The sequence below is a fragment of the Bradysia coprophila genome, assembly GCF_014529535.1.
Source record: "Bradysia coprophila strain Holo2 chromosome IV unlocalized genomic scaffold, BU_Bcop_v1 contig_5, whole genome shotgun sequence".
In the NCBI taxonomy this organism is placed as follows: domain Eukaryota; kingdom Metazoa; phylum Arthropoda; class Insecta; order Diptera; family Sciaridae; genus Bradysia; species Bradysia coprophila.
The window spans coordinates 6485707-6502771 of NW_023503374.1; the positions used below are offsets into that span (position 1 = coordinate 6485707).

At 33.3% G+C, this 17065-nt stretch overlaps 2 protein-coding genes across 3 annotated transcripts in view; one reads left to right on the top strand and one right to left on the bottom strand.

The window, feature by feature from the left end:
• The window catches only part of LOC119071914 (protein unzipped), a 43400-nt gene extending 28127 nt beyond the window's left edge, over positions 1-15273 (bottom strand). Inside the window, exons 1-2 of one of the 2 annotated variants that reach the window (XM_037177033.1) lie at positions 15113-15273; positions 10353-10512 (exon numbers count right to left, since the gene is read on the bottom strand). The gene's annotated coding sequence lies outside the window, so the exon portion shown is untranslated. Of the gene's footprint in view, positions 1-10352; positions 10758-15112 lie in introns of both variants that reach the window. The other variant, XM_037177032.1, reaches the window with a different exon arrangement.
• A 176-nt stretch (positions 15274-15449) lies between these two features.
• Positions 15450-16075, top strand: LOC119071974 (enhancer of yellow 2 transcription factor). The gene is made up of 3 exons (XM_037177109.1): positions 15450-15655; positions 15757-15897; positions 15963-16075. The coding sequence occupies exons 1-3, from the start codon at positions 15600-15602 to the stop codon at positions 16042-16044; spliced, it is 279 nt and encodes a 92-aa protein (XP_037033004.1). The 5' UTR covers positions 15450-15599; the 3' UTR covers positions 16045-16075.
• The last annotated feature ends 990 nt before the right edge of the window (positions 16076-17065 follow it).

Sequence of the window (17065 nt, forward strand, 5' to 3'; positions counted from 1 at the left end):
TTCAAAAATAAAAAAAAAATCTTTTTCGACACTATCTTACCCTCACAAGTGCAACATCAAACAGTCAAGATATCTTCCTACTCCAACTAGAAAATGAAACTAAACTATCTTTCAAAAATGTTGGAATGCACGAAAGGCTCATTGGTGACTTTAAGTGCCAAGGAAACATTGCATTCCTTACCCATTCTATCATATCTTCAGATACAGGATGAAATACGAACTGGTCCAGTTCAACTGGATAATCTGATTTGGATCGTCAAGGCTTCGAGATTTAGCCAGTTTATTAAATGTATTTACTTTTGAACATTTTGACGGGAATAGAGCTATTCACAAGAGCTCCAACCAAATTTTTTTTGATAAGTTTACTGATCTTATCTTTATATTGGCAATGCCAATCTGTTTATTTAATTTAATAAAAATATTTAGCCTCTGAATTGAAAAGGTTATTAACACTCAATGCGGGCAGATAGAGAGCTTACATTTTGTTTATTATTTTTATAAAATTCATTCATTAATGCTGCGTATTTTTACGAGAATCGATTAATCGATTCAAATATTTTCGTAAATTATCAGCATGTTTTCGTTGAATGTACGCAATTTCGTCTGTAATATGTTTCTAGTAAACAGAGTAAATGTAAATAATCAGCAAACTACGGATCAGGGATTATTTTCGTGTTATCGATAACCTGAAATTTATTGAGGTTTGCTGGATTTACCGCAGAAATTTAAAGAAAATTCTGCATAAGATTTTGACATTAGGTGAAAAAAATTTTGAATCGGACACACCATTTTTTTCCCGGACGTTTAGGTGCTATCGATAGGGAATTTCAAGGTGATCATTTCGTAGAAGAGGTTTTTTTTTAAACGACCTCTCCGGCTCGGAAATGAAACGACCCGGCTATAGCACTGCGCCGTTCAGCCGATGGACAGTTGGCGGCTAAAACGTAGCCGACACCCTTCGGCGGCCGGCTAGTATGATATTTATGGCGGCTAGCTGGCTCAGCCGGCTGAATAACAAAATTTAAAGTTTAAATAAATAAAAAAATATTCGGAATTTTTGGTAGGCACGCGATCGCCAGCTGAAATGAAATTAATCTAGGTCCTCTTTTGTTAAACACATTTTGTGTGGAATCATTTGGAATCCACAATGAGTCCCAAATCAAAATACCTGACGATATTCACTTTTGTACTGCTGTATTGTTACAATCGAATCAAATCTCATAGAAGTATGCAAGTCAGAAGTCAGTTACAGAGATATTTGTTTCATATGAATTAGGCGAAACCGCTTCTATTCAAAAATGGAATCAAACATTCAACAAAGGCTTTAGCTGTTTAAGCAGATCTCACTCGTACTACAACTACAACACGCGCACGTTTTACCATTTCACATGTAGTACATTCATGACTTTATTGTACTGCCCTCTACCAGTCGACAGGTGCGTACACAATTTTGTAAGCCAACGAAAAAAATTGCTGCAAAATTCTCCCAAACTGTATTAGAACCAAAACTTTCGCAAGTTATGTTCCGCCGCCGATTTTTAACACGGCTGAGGCGGCTGAGAAGGGTATCGGCGGCGGTTCCGGCTGATGTGATTTTTCGGCGGCGGCCTCGGCGTGGCTGAACGGCGCAGTGCTCTAGACCCGGCCGGTGTTGATTTAATGGTAGTTTGTAGAGAATTGACAGACGATTCTAATAAAAGTATCGTCGGGTCGAAAGGTGTGTCCGATTAAAAAAAAATTTCACCATTAGTGAATTCAGTACATTGATTTCACAAAAATATTCCTTACGAACAACACTAATCGAATCGAAAATGAGGATGGAATCATGAACCATGAACCATGAATCATGATTTACTATTCATCTGTTACTGACAACAATGACCCACATATGTGATGATGATGACGATGATCATGATGATATTTCGTACAGTTTGTCATAGATTAACATTCTCAGACTTCTAAGGTCAATCATAAAGTAAAACCTCTATCCCAATTGCTACATTTACGAAAAGCTCATAAATGCAGATATTGTACTCTGACATCCAATCAAAATTACAATTTTTTGAAATCAAGACATAAATGAATCACAATGTTGAACCATTTAATTCACTTAACTGAGAAAGAATTTAAACTCAACATTCAAATGAATAAACTTTCAATTCCTTGTATATTTGTAAGAGTTCCAAGTATTTTCCATTTTACCGTGTCAACTTGATATTCATTCTATATTCATAAGATTATGACAAATTCTTGCTGTATAAAAATTGAATTGAAACAATTCTTCACACCATGATTTTCAGCAAACCATGGTTGTACTTCAATGGGTGTACTTCCTTTAAGACTTTTTTTCGTTTCGCTTTTCCTGTTCATATACGTTCGCCTTTGCGTAAATAAATAATAATTTTATGTAGATTTGTAAGACATAAAGTGAAACTTATAGCAAACAACAGAATTTCAATAATAATGTGCTCGGTATTTGTATAGACGGCAACTTTTTGATCGAAACACCAGACAGTTTACAAATAAGAAATTGTCAAGACGTCGAGTGAAAAAAAAGTGTCTGGTAAGTAGGTAACTACGCAAGAAAATTTGAAATGGTAAAATATTGGTATGACGTTGCATTTTATTTTGGCGTTTATATTAACAAATAACAGATTCGACTCAATAGATTTCAAGTGACTAAGGTTGTGTACGGTCAACTGGCACATTATTCCCATAGTTTTATTTTCTTTAACATCAATCTAATGTAGACAGACGTGAAGGAATATTAAATTGAATCGTCAGGAGATTCAATGAAGCACAATCCCTCTGCATCGATATAAGAAATCTTTCCATTTAACGAAAGAAGGTCCCTGTCTGAGAGCCAACATTTCAATTATTCTTTTAGGTTCCGCTTGTGAATGAAATAAGAAAACAAAATTTATCGATACTATAGTAAGACACTTAAAATAAACTTAAAATTGTGATTTGGACTGTTTTATCGAAGAAAGCTTAGCTTAAAAAAAAAACTTCTAAGACGACTAGCCAATTGCTAATAGCCATAGAACGAGAGACATTGATGCGGTTTGTTGAAACCTATTCCAAAAGCTTACATTCCCAATATTCCCAATATGAAAAACAATTACAATTGTTCTACGACTTTTAATTTTGAGCCCCCTAAAAGAGCTCTTTTTCGGCAGAAGTTCAACTGTTAACATAAACTTACCAGAAGATTTTGAAGCCTACTCAAACCTCTAACACCATAAATGAACGAAATATTCACGAATTCCATTGAAAACTCAACAAAATTCTTTAATAAGAAATATTCAGATGTGTTCTTCGACCTTTGCAATATTTTCTGCTCTAAACGCTTCGTGCGTGATAAAACCTTAATTCATTACAGTTTTATGTAACCGCTAACAACGATGCAGTTTTTTTTTAAATAATCACCGTACGAAGTCCATAAAAATAACACTCGAAGGTATATATTTGCAGAGCTGAAGCATTAAAATGCTGAGAAAAAAATGAGTTTTAAAAACTAACACGTCATCAATGTCGAAGAATAACTTCGAAAAGCTTTTATTCACGTTTCAATTTTATACTGCACAGCATAAGCATATACACCACCGGTTTATTTCTTCTCGTATAAATATACAACCAAATATGATGATGTCATGTTGTTCATCGTTTGGTCCATTTTCAGCTTCGTATTTGAGTATAGTTTTCTTCATGATGCTGACGTAATTCTTACCATCATAAAAATGTAAAACATTTTTTTTGCCAATTAGTTTTTGTTTATTTTTATAAGACATTTCGTTCTACGGTTTGTTCGTATTCTCTATACATATAAATATCAGTTAAGAGAATTTAAAGTATCTCCACGTTCAAGTTCATTAAGAAGAACTTTGCAAATTTTCATACGAAACGAAATGGATTCATTCACGCAGAATTGCGGGCAGTTTAATAAAATAAAAATGCGAAAGATTCTGATGTCTGACGCTGACAATTAATTCAGACTGAAGAAACTAATTAAAATGATATGCTAACGGCACTCATGTATTGTATGATGGATCTCAGAAACAAAAGGTTTAAATGGATTTCAAGTGTTGAAGAAAAGTTTTTCTAACGGCTTCCCGATACATTATTTCGCACGTTGTGTTGAAGTGTGTTTCATAGATCGGATTATGAATAAATTTAATGTTTCGGTGACTCATTGTAGCGTCGTAGATTATGATGAAATTCTCTATGCTCTAATGGTTATGAATAAGAATTCCTTTCGGATAGTAGAAGTATGTTACTCATACGGGACGTTTAATTGTGATGATTTTGATATAAAACGAATTTTGCATTTCCTTACGATCGTTATTCAGGGTCTAGAAAAAATTACTCTTGTGATTATGGTCCTTCTTTTGTGGCAAACATATATGAGGTTCCTCGTAATTACCTTTTCGATGTAGAATTGGTTAATTTGTTATATCTGAGAAGATACTTCAGATTTTACATTTACAAATGTTTGACTTGTGTGGGATTGGGATCTACGTACACCTTTGAATTTTCGACCTCAACAGTATTCAATCAAAGTATTCAATGAAGACTATATGAACCACCAAGGTAGTGTAAGCTAATTAATGTATATTTAGCCCTTTTTGTTGTTGTCCACCTCTCATATCTAACTTGAATCGTGCCTCCCTCCGGATAGACCTTTCAGATTATTATGAAACAGACCGTAGCTATCCACTATAACAATGAAATGGAAAACTACACATCTTGCGAGTGCGAAAGTATCCATAAAATTTGCATTGCCAGGTGAGATTCAGCGAGATAAAACCGAAACTTTACAGTTGAACAAAAACGAAGTTTTTATTTTGTTTGTAATCTTTGCTGAATTACAAAATTTGTGTATGTGTAATTCCCGTTTTCATTTTCACATTCGAAATGGTCTGCTGAACATTACACGCATATTAAATATTGTGTATCTCTTTATCATACGATATTCATGAGCTTAACTTTGAATATGTATCAATTTTACAAGTTTTCATTGTGATATATGAGTGCGCCGTATGATTTTACGTTCGCCCGTAAATGCATGGATGTTGTTGCGAAATTATATACAAAATAATACACAGAGAGAATCTCGTTCATTTCTATTAAAAATAATGGTTTGTCTAGTTGGAATAATATGCATTTTTAGGTCAAAATTTTAATGGTACAAAACTCATAAAAAGCGAAAATTTTTAGCAATGTTTGTACTGAGTATCCAAATAATGAGTTCATCTAATTTATTCATAATTCATAGTCATTCGGCAAATGTGATGATGACGACACTACAATAGTTCTATGTGAAATGTTGAATGAATCGATAGTGTTCACTTCACCATCACCACAAGCTTCAATTAAAATTGGAACCGGAGAAAATAATTGCTACATTCGAAGCGGCCTTTTCAGAAGAGTTTAAGTACAAAAAATGTAAATTTTTTCGTTTGATTTTTCGTTTATAAAAATTCAGCACGAACTTAATTACATGTGCGCTATTTAATACCGGTCAAGCGATTAACATTACACGCGCAAAATGCGAACACAAATGACTTCGACTGCATGATTAAATAGTACGAGATGATAAAGACGAATAATAAGAAGACGAATGAGAAAAATTGTTACTTGAAACACGAGATGATTTACTTTGTGATTATTATTACACGGTGCACGTTGAGATCGCCATTTAAATTCCCTCACGCATTAGTTTTATAAACCAAAGTTCTTTGCAACCAGAACTTGCAGTTTTTTTCTTCTTCTTCTCATTTCGTTAAACTCGTTGACGAGTTGTTGATGATGGGTAAGCATTTAATGCCATATTTTATCAATACATTATTATTCTAATATGGGTACGGAGTATGGCGTCTTAGTCTGATGCATGATGAATAAGAAAAAAACAGGAATATTCAAGTGTTATCGAATTCGCTGTCGCATCGATGTATAATTAAAACGATTTTGCAAGATTGCGCGAGATATCATTAAAGTTTAACTTTAACTCGATTTTTATCTGAAATTTACATCAACCAATTTAGATCCTGTTTTTTAGGTTCGTTAAACTACTTCAGAGTCGTTACATACAATGTATAACTAATAGATTGTACTGACAACTTTGACACTGATTTTTTGTGCTGATAACTGATGCTATTGAGCTATGACGACGGTTCCACTACTCAGAAAACACTTCTATGTCTTGTGATCACTCATGACATAATCTGCAATTTTCTATACAATTTCGAGCCCTTATCTTATTCTTCTAGCGTAAAAAGCAAGTAATTCTACAATTTATCTGAAATATGACTTGTGATGCCATTTATAAATTACGCAAAATGACTTATCTAACATTTCAATGTCAAAACATCATCGTTTTTGAACAGCCGTTTGTTTTTCTTAGCAGTAGTCGTATACTCGTTAAATACAGTCAGTCCATTTATGTAACATAATACCACTCCTATAAATATATTTTCCGCCTCCTCCACTTTCGCAGTAATATTAATGTTCTTCAATTAATTCAATTATTAGATAAATAATTGTTTGATTGATTTATCTTTATTGTTCGGATAACACCAGTCTAAATCGTGTCAGACCGGTAAAAGAACAATGAATGAGAACAAGATCTTTTCTTGTTTATTCAACATTTTTGTTCTGTAGTCAGGGATTTAGGATCATTTTCTACTTAAGAACAGAAAATTGTTCAAGCTCATTTCTTTAAGTACAGAGTCTTCTGTATATACTGATGAAAATCGAAAGCTGCCACTAGATCCGCCGTCCATCAATTTTGTCCTGTATTGCCATGTTGAGCATGGTTCACAGTAACGACTAATCATCTGTTGTCGACAGCAATGTCAAAAAAGCAATGAACTATGGTTTATGAAGTCCTATATAGTGACGAGTATGTCACAACAAATGGAGTAAAAGATTTGATAAGCGATATTTTGAACAAAAGAAGTAACAGATGTAATTTTTAGGTCACTGATATCGTTTACTTTACGACATGCAAAGATTGCAAAGATTGTAAAACTAAAAAGATGAGCATCCTTGAACAGGCTACAAATTACAGCTATCGTCTACACAAATTCTCGAATGTAATGGGCCGCTGGTGTAATAAATTAGCGAAGAAAACTTTGCTCACTTTGACTTGGTGAACATCGGTTACGGTTAGTTGCATTTAACATTTTAAAATGTTCTATGCGCTGTGTTTTGTTCCATTGAAAAAATTCGATAAACAGGTTCGTGCTATTACTATAACAAATATGAAGAATAATTTCCCGGTAACACTTGCTTCGACATCATTTCTTTTAATGTTTTGTAATTGGTTACATTATTTACTTCTGTTTTTTCTTATTATTTTTCATTTTCGTGTATATTACTCGGTATTACTACACTATATATGTGTATTCTGACACTGTATTATACTACACGTATACCGATTGTAAGAAAATGCAAATTGCTAACGAAATATAATCGCAGGTGTTTGTGTCTATAAATATGGATGTTGGAAATAAGAAGGAATTAAAATTAATTTCGCAAACATTTTCAATTTACCAACACAAATTAATAATCTTAGAAGATTATTGGCTTTTCGGCTTGTGTAATAAACGTTTGTTTGTATGACATCAGAATGACAAATTACAGAGTCTATACACTTCAAGTGTTTAGTAAACACATTCAGTAGGTAATAATTTGGTATGACGTTCTTTCCATCAACATCTGAATCGATTTTCTTCGTTTCGAAGAAAAGGCACTAAAACTTTAATTTTAATCTGCATTTCTATTGGCTTCATCAATTTGTAATTCTTACCAATGATTATTAATTCATAATATTGATGGATATGCTCATTCTATGCTGGATCTTTAAGTGTACTATTCCACTTAACAGGTTTCAACGATTGTGGTCTTAGAAATATATATTGAATGTCATTATACCTCTTACCGACGCCATTAAACACTCGATGATTTTGAATCTAACATCCAAAGAATATTTCGAAACGAAAACCAAATGATCCATCCAGTGATTACACTTTCCATCAGTTATACAAAAGTCAAGTCACAAAATATTTGAAAAAGCATTCGTTTCGTATTTTAATATTATTCAACAAAAAATTACATATATTGAGATGTACTCATTAAGATAATAAATAATTCATTTATTAGGTAGGTTTAAAAGGTTGTGTCTTTGGCCCTATGGAGCTGTTTCACTATAAATACATTTTTAAACATAATATCCAAAAAAAGATAATTTGAAGATTACGAATATAACAAAAGCCAAACATAAATATCATCGTCGTAATGAGCATCATCATAGGTTTCTGTTGCAGATAGAAAGGCATTTATAGTATGAGACATCTCAAGAGCATGATCCATGATTATGTCGAGGATTATGTCTCTACTTGACCAATAATAATTTGAATAAATTTGATTTAATTAGATGTATCCGGATGAGTACAGTATAACGTTAGTCATGATCGTAAGTAAATTCTACTTAGCCAAGCATTTTTAACATAGTTTCATCACTACATGGGAACAAACCATTAGTCACAGATTCCGAAAAAGAATTTCGTTAATTTTTTAATTGAAAAGAGATGATTGCGGGAAGTCCGATACGGTTGGTGTTAATTTTAGTAAATTATTTATAGAAACAATGGAACTGATAATTATACAAGATACTGTATTGTAGAAACGGTTACTAACCGTTAGGCTTGATTTCCACTTACAATTTCCACTGCTGTCTCTGTTTGGCTAGGCCACGCCGCTATTCTATTGTTTAAACGGAGAGAAAAAAGTGTAATTTTTTCTTAATTGGAAATCAAGACTTAGTCATCTATTATCGACAACAGCGACAAGAATAAACGATGAACTCTGTCAAGGGTTTCCTTATGTATCGAAATGTGTGATAAGAATATTGAAGTGATAGATTTGATATCAAACAGCAGGTGCTTTACTCAAATGAAGTAACCGATTTAGTGATTTTGTTGCGATATGCTTGCTGTTTCTAAGGTTAATTATGTCTCTAATAAATTTCAGTTAAATTCGTTTACTGCAGAAACTGCAATACATAAACAAGAGGAACAATTATAGGTTTGAAGTTCACAGTCTAATTGATTTTATGGCACTATTACTAAGGATATAGACAAATGATGGAAAGGCGCTTTGAACGAATTAGGAAAATTACATTTTGTTTGTTTAATGAAAGGATTCAAATTGCCGATGTACCGATGTAATTGCCGAATTATATCTGCTCCCAATACCTCCATGTAGATTTGGATTTCCGATGAATTTCCTGTGAATTATAACGAACTGTTCCAACATACACGGATGTGTGTGGACTATGATGTATAATGTTGTGAAAATCATTCTGACAGAGAGATATTGACGTGACCAACTTTCTGGTATTTAGTTTGTAGCTCTGATTATACGTCAGTAATGACAAGCCTAACGGAAAATTGTCAGATTGAGTGATTGAATTTGAAAAAGAAATTTCCAAGGCAGATATATGTTGGGTAATATCATATGTTGGGTAGACATGTATCTATCAGGCCTCGATTTCAGAAGACACATTTTCCTGTTTTGTTAATTAATGTTGACGACTGGAAAACAAGCACAGTTCATTTGACAATCTGACATGCTCGTTTTACCACGTACAGACGCACAATATAATGCGACATTTCATGCGCGAATGTTTGCTAATTTCCAGTAGCAGTAGCTATACTATTCACATTAATTGATTACAATTACAAGAAATCAACATGACAAAATCGTGTTTCGTTAAATTTATACAATGGGCCTCGGAACTTGTCAAATAATAATAAAAAGAAACGAGTAATTAAAGGTGAAGGTTTGCCTATTTGCTTTTACGTTTTAGTATATTTAATTGCTGTGAACGAACGGTACGTTTATAGTTTCTCAGTTGTTTTACACACGAAAAGTTCATTACTTAAAAAATCATCAAGTCATTTGTCATATAAATTCGAAAGAGAGACACGCCAAACTAAAATTTTCCCATAAAACTTCACTGTAATTTTCGGAATTTGTTCAGAGAACCATGGTAAAATATTTACCTACTATGCTACATTTGGATAATGTGTGCATGATTGTTGATGGAAAAGGCATACCTAATCTGTCGTTGAACACAAGACATCATCGGTAATGGTAATGGTAATATAACCAACCAGCTAATATATAACCTGATGATAAACATCTTATTTAAATTTAAAATGCATAATCAGCACGGTAACAGTTATATAAAAAGGTCAAAGAACATAAATTCATAATATTTTAATGTTAAGCGGAATAATAGAGAAATAAGAATAGAAAAATAACAGAAAAAAGCGCAACTAACTTACCTCCACGAAACGAAACGAAATGCAATTGCTTACAATGATATGCTAGCCGTACTGGACACGGTATTATCCACAAGAATATTTTACACTGAATAATGACTGGTTGTTCTGTTGTTGGTTTTTATTTTATTTATTTAAAGATCAGGTGTGTCTGAAGAGTTAGCTTTAAAAAAAAATATTTTTTTTAGATAATTATATTCAGGCTACAAAACCACAATAATGCCGGTATTATTGAGTTATCGTGCTGTTGGTTTTTCATGCAATGAAAATCAAGTCACACCAAACACAACACCATATATAAAATGCACAATGGGTTAATTAGATATTCGGTTCGGAAAACTTTCTTTAGAATTCAAATTTTAAATAATAATTTTCTGTTATTGTTTAATTAACACCTGGCTGAATAACCTGTACACACATAATTTTCTGTTTAATGGATTTCTTTCGTTATAATATTTATATTGCAATGAAGTCGACTGGAAAACTTTTTTGTTAACGATTTGGTGTGCGTCTACATTATATAATGTGCGTTACACTGTTGTATGTATACCCTATCTATAAGTTGTATGGAGAAAATAACTTGGTTAATTAGCGGAAATTAACTCAGCATGATTCTTTGTTTTTCTTGGCATAGGCATTCATGAGCGCATGAAGGGAAGTCACTTGGTTTTCATTGCTACTATAACACTCTGGCATCAAGTATGTCTGACAGTGAATTACGAATTAAATTCAATGGAGTGTAAGTACCTCACATACCTATGGATGAGAATCGTCTTTTTTAATATTCATTTTTTTCGATAAAAACGAGAAGCCGGAAATTATAGTTCTTATACGAACAGCGAGAAAAAAAAAGCGGAATGACGATAAACATTGAGTGGTCTGGTCTGTATAACATAATCGAGTAAACTTTTAAATGAAAATGATTGCGCAATGATACTGGAAAAATAAAATTAAAAATTCTGCTGTGCTATTATTATCGACTGCAATATGGAACAGTCAGCTCTGGTAATTTTTTGAAGAATTGACTGATAATGAGCTGATGATGTGGATGTTGTATTTATGTTCACTGTGCAGAGTTAATGGATCTAATTGAAGACTCCGTAAGATATAATTACACATCTTATGGCCAGTTTAGCATATACTTACGAGTTGTATGTCTCATAAAAAAAGAGATGAAAGAAACGCGGAAATGACAACTTATACATCGATCAATTTCAGTTACGAGAGTTAGTGTCACTTTAATGAACATTAAAATATAAAGTTCCAATAAAGGAATGACAACAAAACATTTACTTAATACATCAAAAATGATGTGTCTATTAAGGGTGAGGCTGCTACTGATTCTAATCCCGAAGCATAATTCATAATTGGTTGTAAGACTTCAAATCAAATTCAAATTTACAGTCACTCAATCAAATGTTAGGGTGCATTTGAAAGGGAACTTTTTTGTAAAAAAAATGCCCGTAACAAATTCTCCCATCATTCTTCTCAACCGGCATTTTTTACATTTAAATAGGCTTTATCACACGCCGAAAAAAATAAACTCAACCCTTTTCAGTGTCTAATTTTATATATTTCCTATCTCGCTATCCGCATTATGTATTTATGCAGAGAGGATTTTTGTTCAACCGTGTATGGAATTTACCTCACTAACTCATTCGCATCAAAACACCTGCTTTAATATCCAATCATTGGATTAAATTAACAAGAAATTGAATGATTTATGATATCACGAGATGGAAGAGGGATGTCATAAAGTTTGCCGTGAAATAAATTGAATTTTTATTTACTTTCAAGAAAACGTAACAGAAATAAGAAATCTCTGGAAGAAAATATTTTCATGTTTCTAATGTAATTTTTATTTGAATTTCGTGTAAAAGGTTACAGTCTACATAAGACCAATTCGAGGGTAGAACGATTTAATGTAGGGTGAAGAAGTCGGAAGATGTATACGAACAATTTAACTTTTTTTTCGTAATGAAGAAGTTGAATTGCTTCATTACTACAACAACAACAACCAACCAACGAAAGAAAGTTCTGTATTTGAAATAATAATTTAAAAAATCTTTTCTGGTTACTTTATATCTTTGTGAACTTTTGTATCATTGTTAAATAAATGAAGAAGAAAGTTCGTTCATTCATTTATAATTTGATTCTATCTATCGAGTTTCTTTCTTATACATTTAAACGAAAACGTTTTTCCTACTTATTAATCTCGAACAATATCATGATAAGTACAATGCATAGTTCTCGTGTTGAAAGTAAATAATATCTGGATTGAATAACTGGATATAGTTAATCTTCATCAGAGATCTAATATGAATATGACCACAAGGTATTAACATCAGACAGCATAAGAGAGTAGATACCAATCCGTTCCGGTTACATCGAATTGTTACGACAAACAGAAATATGGTTTGCGGCTTTAGACGCCTAGTACGTGCAGGGGACGATGTTATATGTATTTCTATCGCTGATGTAAAAAGGTGAAAAGACTCATAAATGACTCGAAATTGCTCCAGTCCCGTTTCTAAATAATCTACCTACGCAATGTCTATACTGTGCTGGTATCTTAGACTAATATCATTAATATCATCACTAAGATCGTATGATTAGTCTAAGGCTGGTATTAGGAAATATTTTCCTTTCAATTCTCCTTTTTCATACACTCCTGCACACATTTTCTAGCGAAATAAAATATTCGGTCAGAGAATTATCCGGCTCACACGCAAGAAAAAACGTCGCATTGCATATACGACCGTATAAAGCCGTCCCACTGTCCATACTGGAACGAATTTCGTAAATTTGAAAAATTTGAAACTTGCGTAGATAACGTTGTAATCAATTAACCGATTTTGTTCATCTACGGACTCTGTCTCCTTTATCTCAAGTTAAGAAATTACGAAGAAAAATGGCTGTAGACAAAACGATGGATTTTATTTTACATACCGACCCCGCTATCAATATTCTAAACGTATCACTAAATTCACTAACACTCAGCGGTCTAATTGAATTTTAAATTGAATTCGAAAATTCCTTCGTTTAAATTGAAAAGAAAAGAAAAACCAGAAAGGGTATAACCTCTCCTGTGAACATCAATGACCCAGTAGCAATAAAAAAGAACATCTCACGCTGCAATCAATCGAAAAAAAAATGGATTTCTAAACCAAAGCTAATTACAATAACAAAAAAACAACAGAAAAAAACAATGGACTTCCCTTTCAGAAGTTATACGCTCAATTCATGACATAACACATTAAGTAAAACATAGCGACCGAAATCAACCTTGATTATCATTCTGTCTACATATCATCACAGATTGTGTGTATATTTGTATATAGAAAGTATATTATTGTGAAATGTACATCCTGCTGCGACGCAATACCACCCTCCATAAATTTTTATTATGATAAATCGGTTTCGATGGTAAAGTATATCTAGATAGACACAATTTCTATAGACCAATTATGTTTATGATTTTATGAACAAAGCAAAAAAACGAACTGAACAGAAATATATTTTCATTCCAATAAAGTCGTGTACTCGACTCAACATGACATGTACCCGGGTATACGCTATTGTTTCTTTCTACATTTTCAATTTACAATTTCCACTTGCTATTCGCCCCCAAATTGAAATCGGAAAACAAAGGTCTGCATCAGAAATAACGATGTATATCCTGAAGCGATACGCACAAAAGCTATTCGTCAGCGGCATTGCATCCGCGCCCCTTTGATTCAATAATGGGGTTAAAATAATTCCTTTTAATAAGAGCATTATCCAGCGATAAGTTCACATTACGAGCTATGTGTGATTTAAGAATGTAAAGAACGAAAAAAAAAGAAGAAATGTTTTCGAACAAAAAATATCTTTGTTCAAGTGGGTGGTGGCGAAGTTAAGCCCCAGCACATCACAATCGAATACTAGTATAAGAAGAAGAGAAAATGGTAGCAAAAAAGAGGACGATAAAAAATGTTGTTTTTAGTTTGTATAACAATCCCCAATATAATACGAAGTAAAAACACACGACACAGTAGATATATATACCTATATACCTATAAACCTCATAAACCGTAACCCGTAACATGAAAATTTCATTAATTTCAGTCAAATTATACTTCGAGTTGATTTCTAATTATGACCTATACACACCGAACCGAAAGCATTTTTTTTCCAGATATAATTTATAGTACGAAAGTAGTTCTCATAATTGACAATATCCGAGTGGTATTTGTCGAAAAAAAAGCCCCATTCGACTAATCAAACCTCGAATCAAGCTAATTTGTTGGAATGTGAAAAACAGGCACATAACTCTGTGCAATCAACACTATACTTTCTTCACACGAAAAAAACGAACTCGTACAATATATACACCAACCCCAACCATACGATTCGGTGTACTTATATACTTTCGCGGAAATATCCTTGAAACCTTGGAGAGTATTACATGGAGTTGAATATGATTTATCGATTATCGAATGAGCAAGGAAAGTTTTTTTTTGTATTTAATCAGATTGAACACACTGCAACATGCAAATTTTCCAGCTCATTGCAAACTTTATAACTGAACAAATTTCTTTTTATCACTTTGATTATTATGCACATGGAATTTATTATGCCCTTTTTTCCACATCCTTTTTCGTTTCAAGGGTGGACAAGGCATACATCTGCACTGAAATTTTGTATACAATTTTTCACCCTTCTTTCGGGGTGTTAATATTGTTCCTTTTATACGGACACCGATTGATACGACGATATATTACCTAGCTCACTTTTTTGGAATAATTACATAAATTTATGTGCACACACAGTTGCTATGATGAATTTTATTAATTTTTTTTTGAATGAAACAGTAAATTCGCCACAACGAATTATTCTCTATAAATCGACCTGTAACCAGTAACGACGAAGCGCGAATATAGACTGAATATCAAACTGATCAAAAACCACTGATGAAACATAAAAAAGTCACAGCAGTGACGGCAGTGACAGCATTGGCTTTGCGTGGAATTAAACACATTCACCAACCTAATCAAACGAACTCAATATATAGATTTTCGGGATTCTTAGTTAAGTTCACAGATGTCGCCTGTTTTAATCATTTGTTTTGACATCTCTTTCAAACAAAAACACCAGAGAGACACCACAGAAATATTTTTTGCATTTTATTTCCAGACGTGACCCGGGCTGCCCAGACTGCAATTTTATAAATAATATTTTCTGTGCACGTTCGAGTTGGCTTCCAGGAAAATGACTTTAACGAAAGTGGTTGACCAGTGCAGCATCATGCAAGGCGATCGAAGCAAGTAAGCTAAAATATCGAGGGAATTGTGTCTCATATCAACATTTTTCATCACAAAAAATTCAGAATCGGAAGCTAAGAAACCAAATTCCGTTTCCTTTTTAGATTAAAAGACCTACTTCGGCTACGTTTAACCGAATGTGGATGGAACGTGGAAGTTCGTTTGCTGGTGAGGGAATTGGTGAAGGAAGAAGGCGGTAACATCAATGTTGATAAAATTGTGCAGACTGTAACACCTAAGGCTAGGTAAATATTCCACAGTATTATTGTGGATTTGTTGTCATAATGACAATGTTCCGTCCTTTTTTCAGGAATTTAGTACCAGACACCGTCAAGAAGGAGCTCGTGCTGAAAATTAAAAATATCTTACAAGCGCAAATGACAGACATGTAAATGTTGAATAAAAAAAAATTCCGAGTCAAAAGCTTTATGTTGAATAAGTATCCAATTCACATTTCCATTATCGCTCTCAATCTTCCATGCCTAAGTTAGTACACCAGAATGAAAAGACAGAGTTTAAAATTTTGATTAGTTAGTGGTTTAGATCTACATCTTTCTTCCTATTTGTTGGTAATTTTCAAAGATGAGCCCTAAACAGTAAGAACTTTAGCTTCAAGCCTCTGTTAATGGAAGACTTTGAAAATTACTCTCTGTGTCTTTCGTACAGATGCAGACAGAAACCAAGTTTTCACATTTGAGTGTGCATGCTTGGAGCTAGATAATGTCCATTAACATGAACCCAAGAACAACTATTAGCAATTAGTATTTTCGCTGTCTCGTTTGTAGATTCTATGAAAATACCGGAAGATCTTGACTTTTGGGATTCAAAACTTTAAACGAGACATCATAACAGTCGGAGCGTTTGCTGAGACTGAGCCCCGTGTACGAACCCGTATATCTATTGTGTACGTCTTCCTAGTGCGTCTGTCACCCTACTTTGACCGTAAGCCTATTGCGCCCGTTAATTTAGTTAAAGTAAAATTATTATGAAATGTGTGCATCCTAGAAGCCCCGTACGACGTTCCCTTCAAATGTAACAAAAATTTCAAATAGCCCTAAAATTTTAATTTATTTAGTATAAATACACATAGGGCCTAGTATCGGCCTAAGTCCGAGGATCCAATTATTTTTTTCAACAACATTCTATTCGGCCTTCGATTACCTTCCAAATGAAACAAAAATTCGGAAGAACGGATGAAATTTACTCGTGTTATATGCAAAATGCACATAGGGCCGAGGAGCCTTCCACTTCTAAGGCGCTAACTTACGGTCCACTCACCCCAAAGTATTTAAACACAGTGTTTATATACTTTGCACTCACCCGATTTAAATTTTTTTTTTTGTTGTATTGATAGGTATTCATTTGCCGTGTTTCCATTTCCATCGTTTATTTCGTAAATGCCCTTTTTCGAAC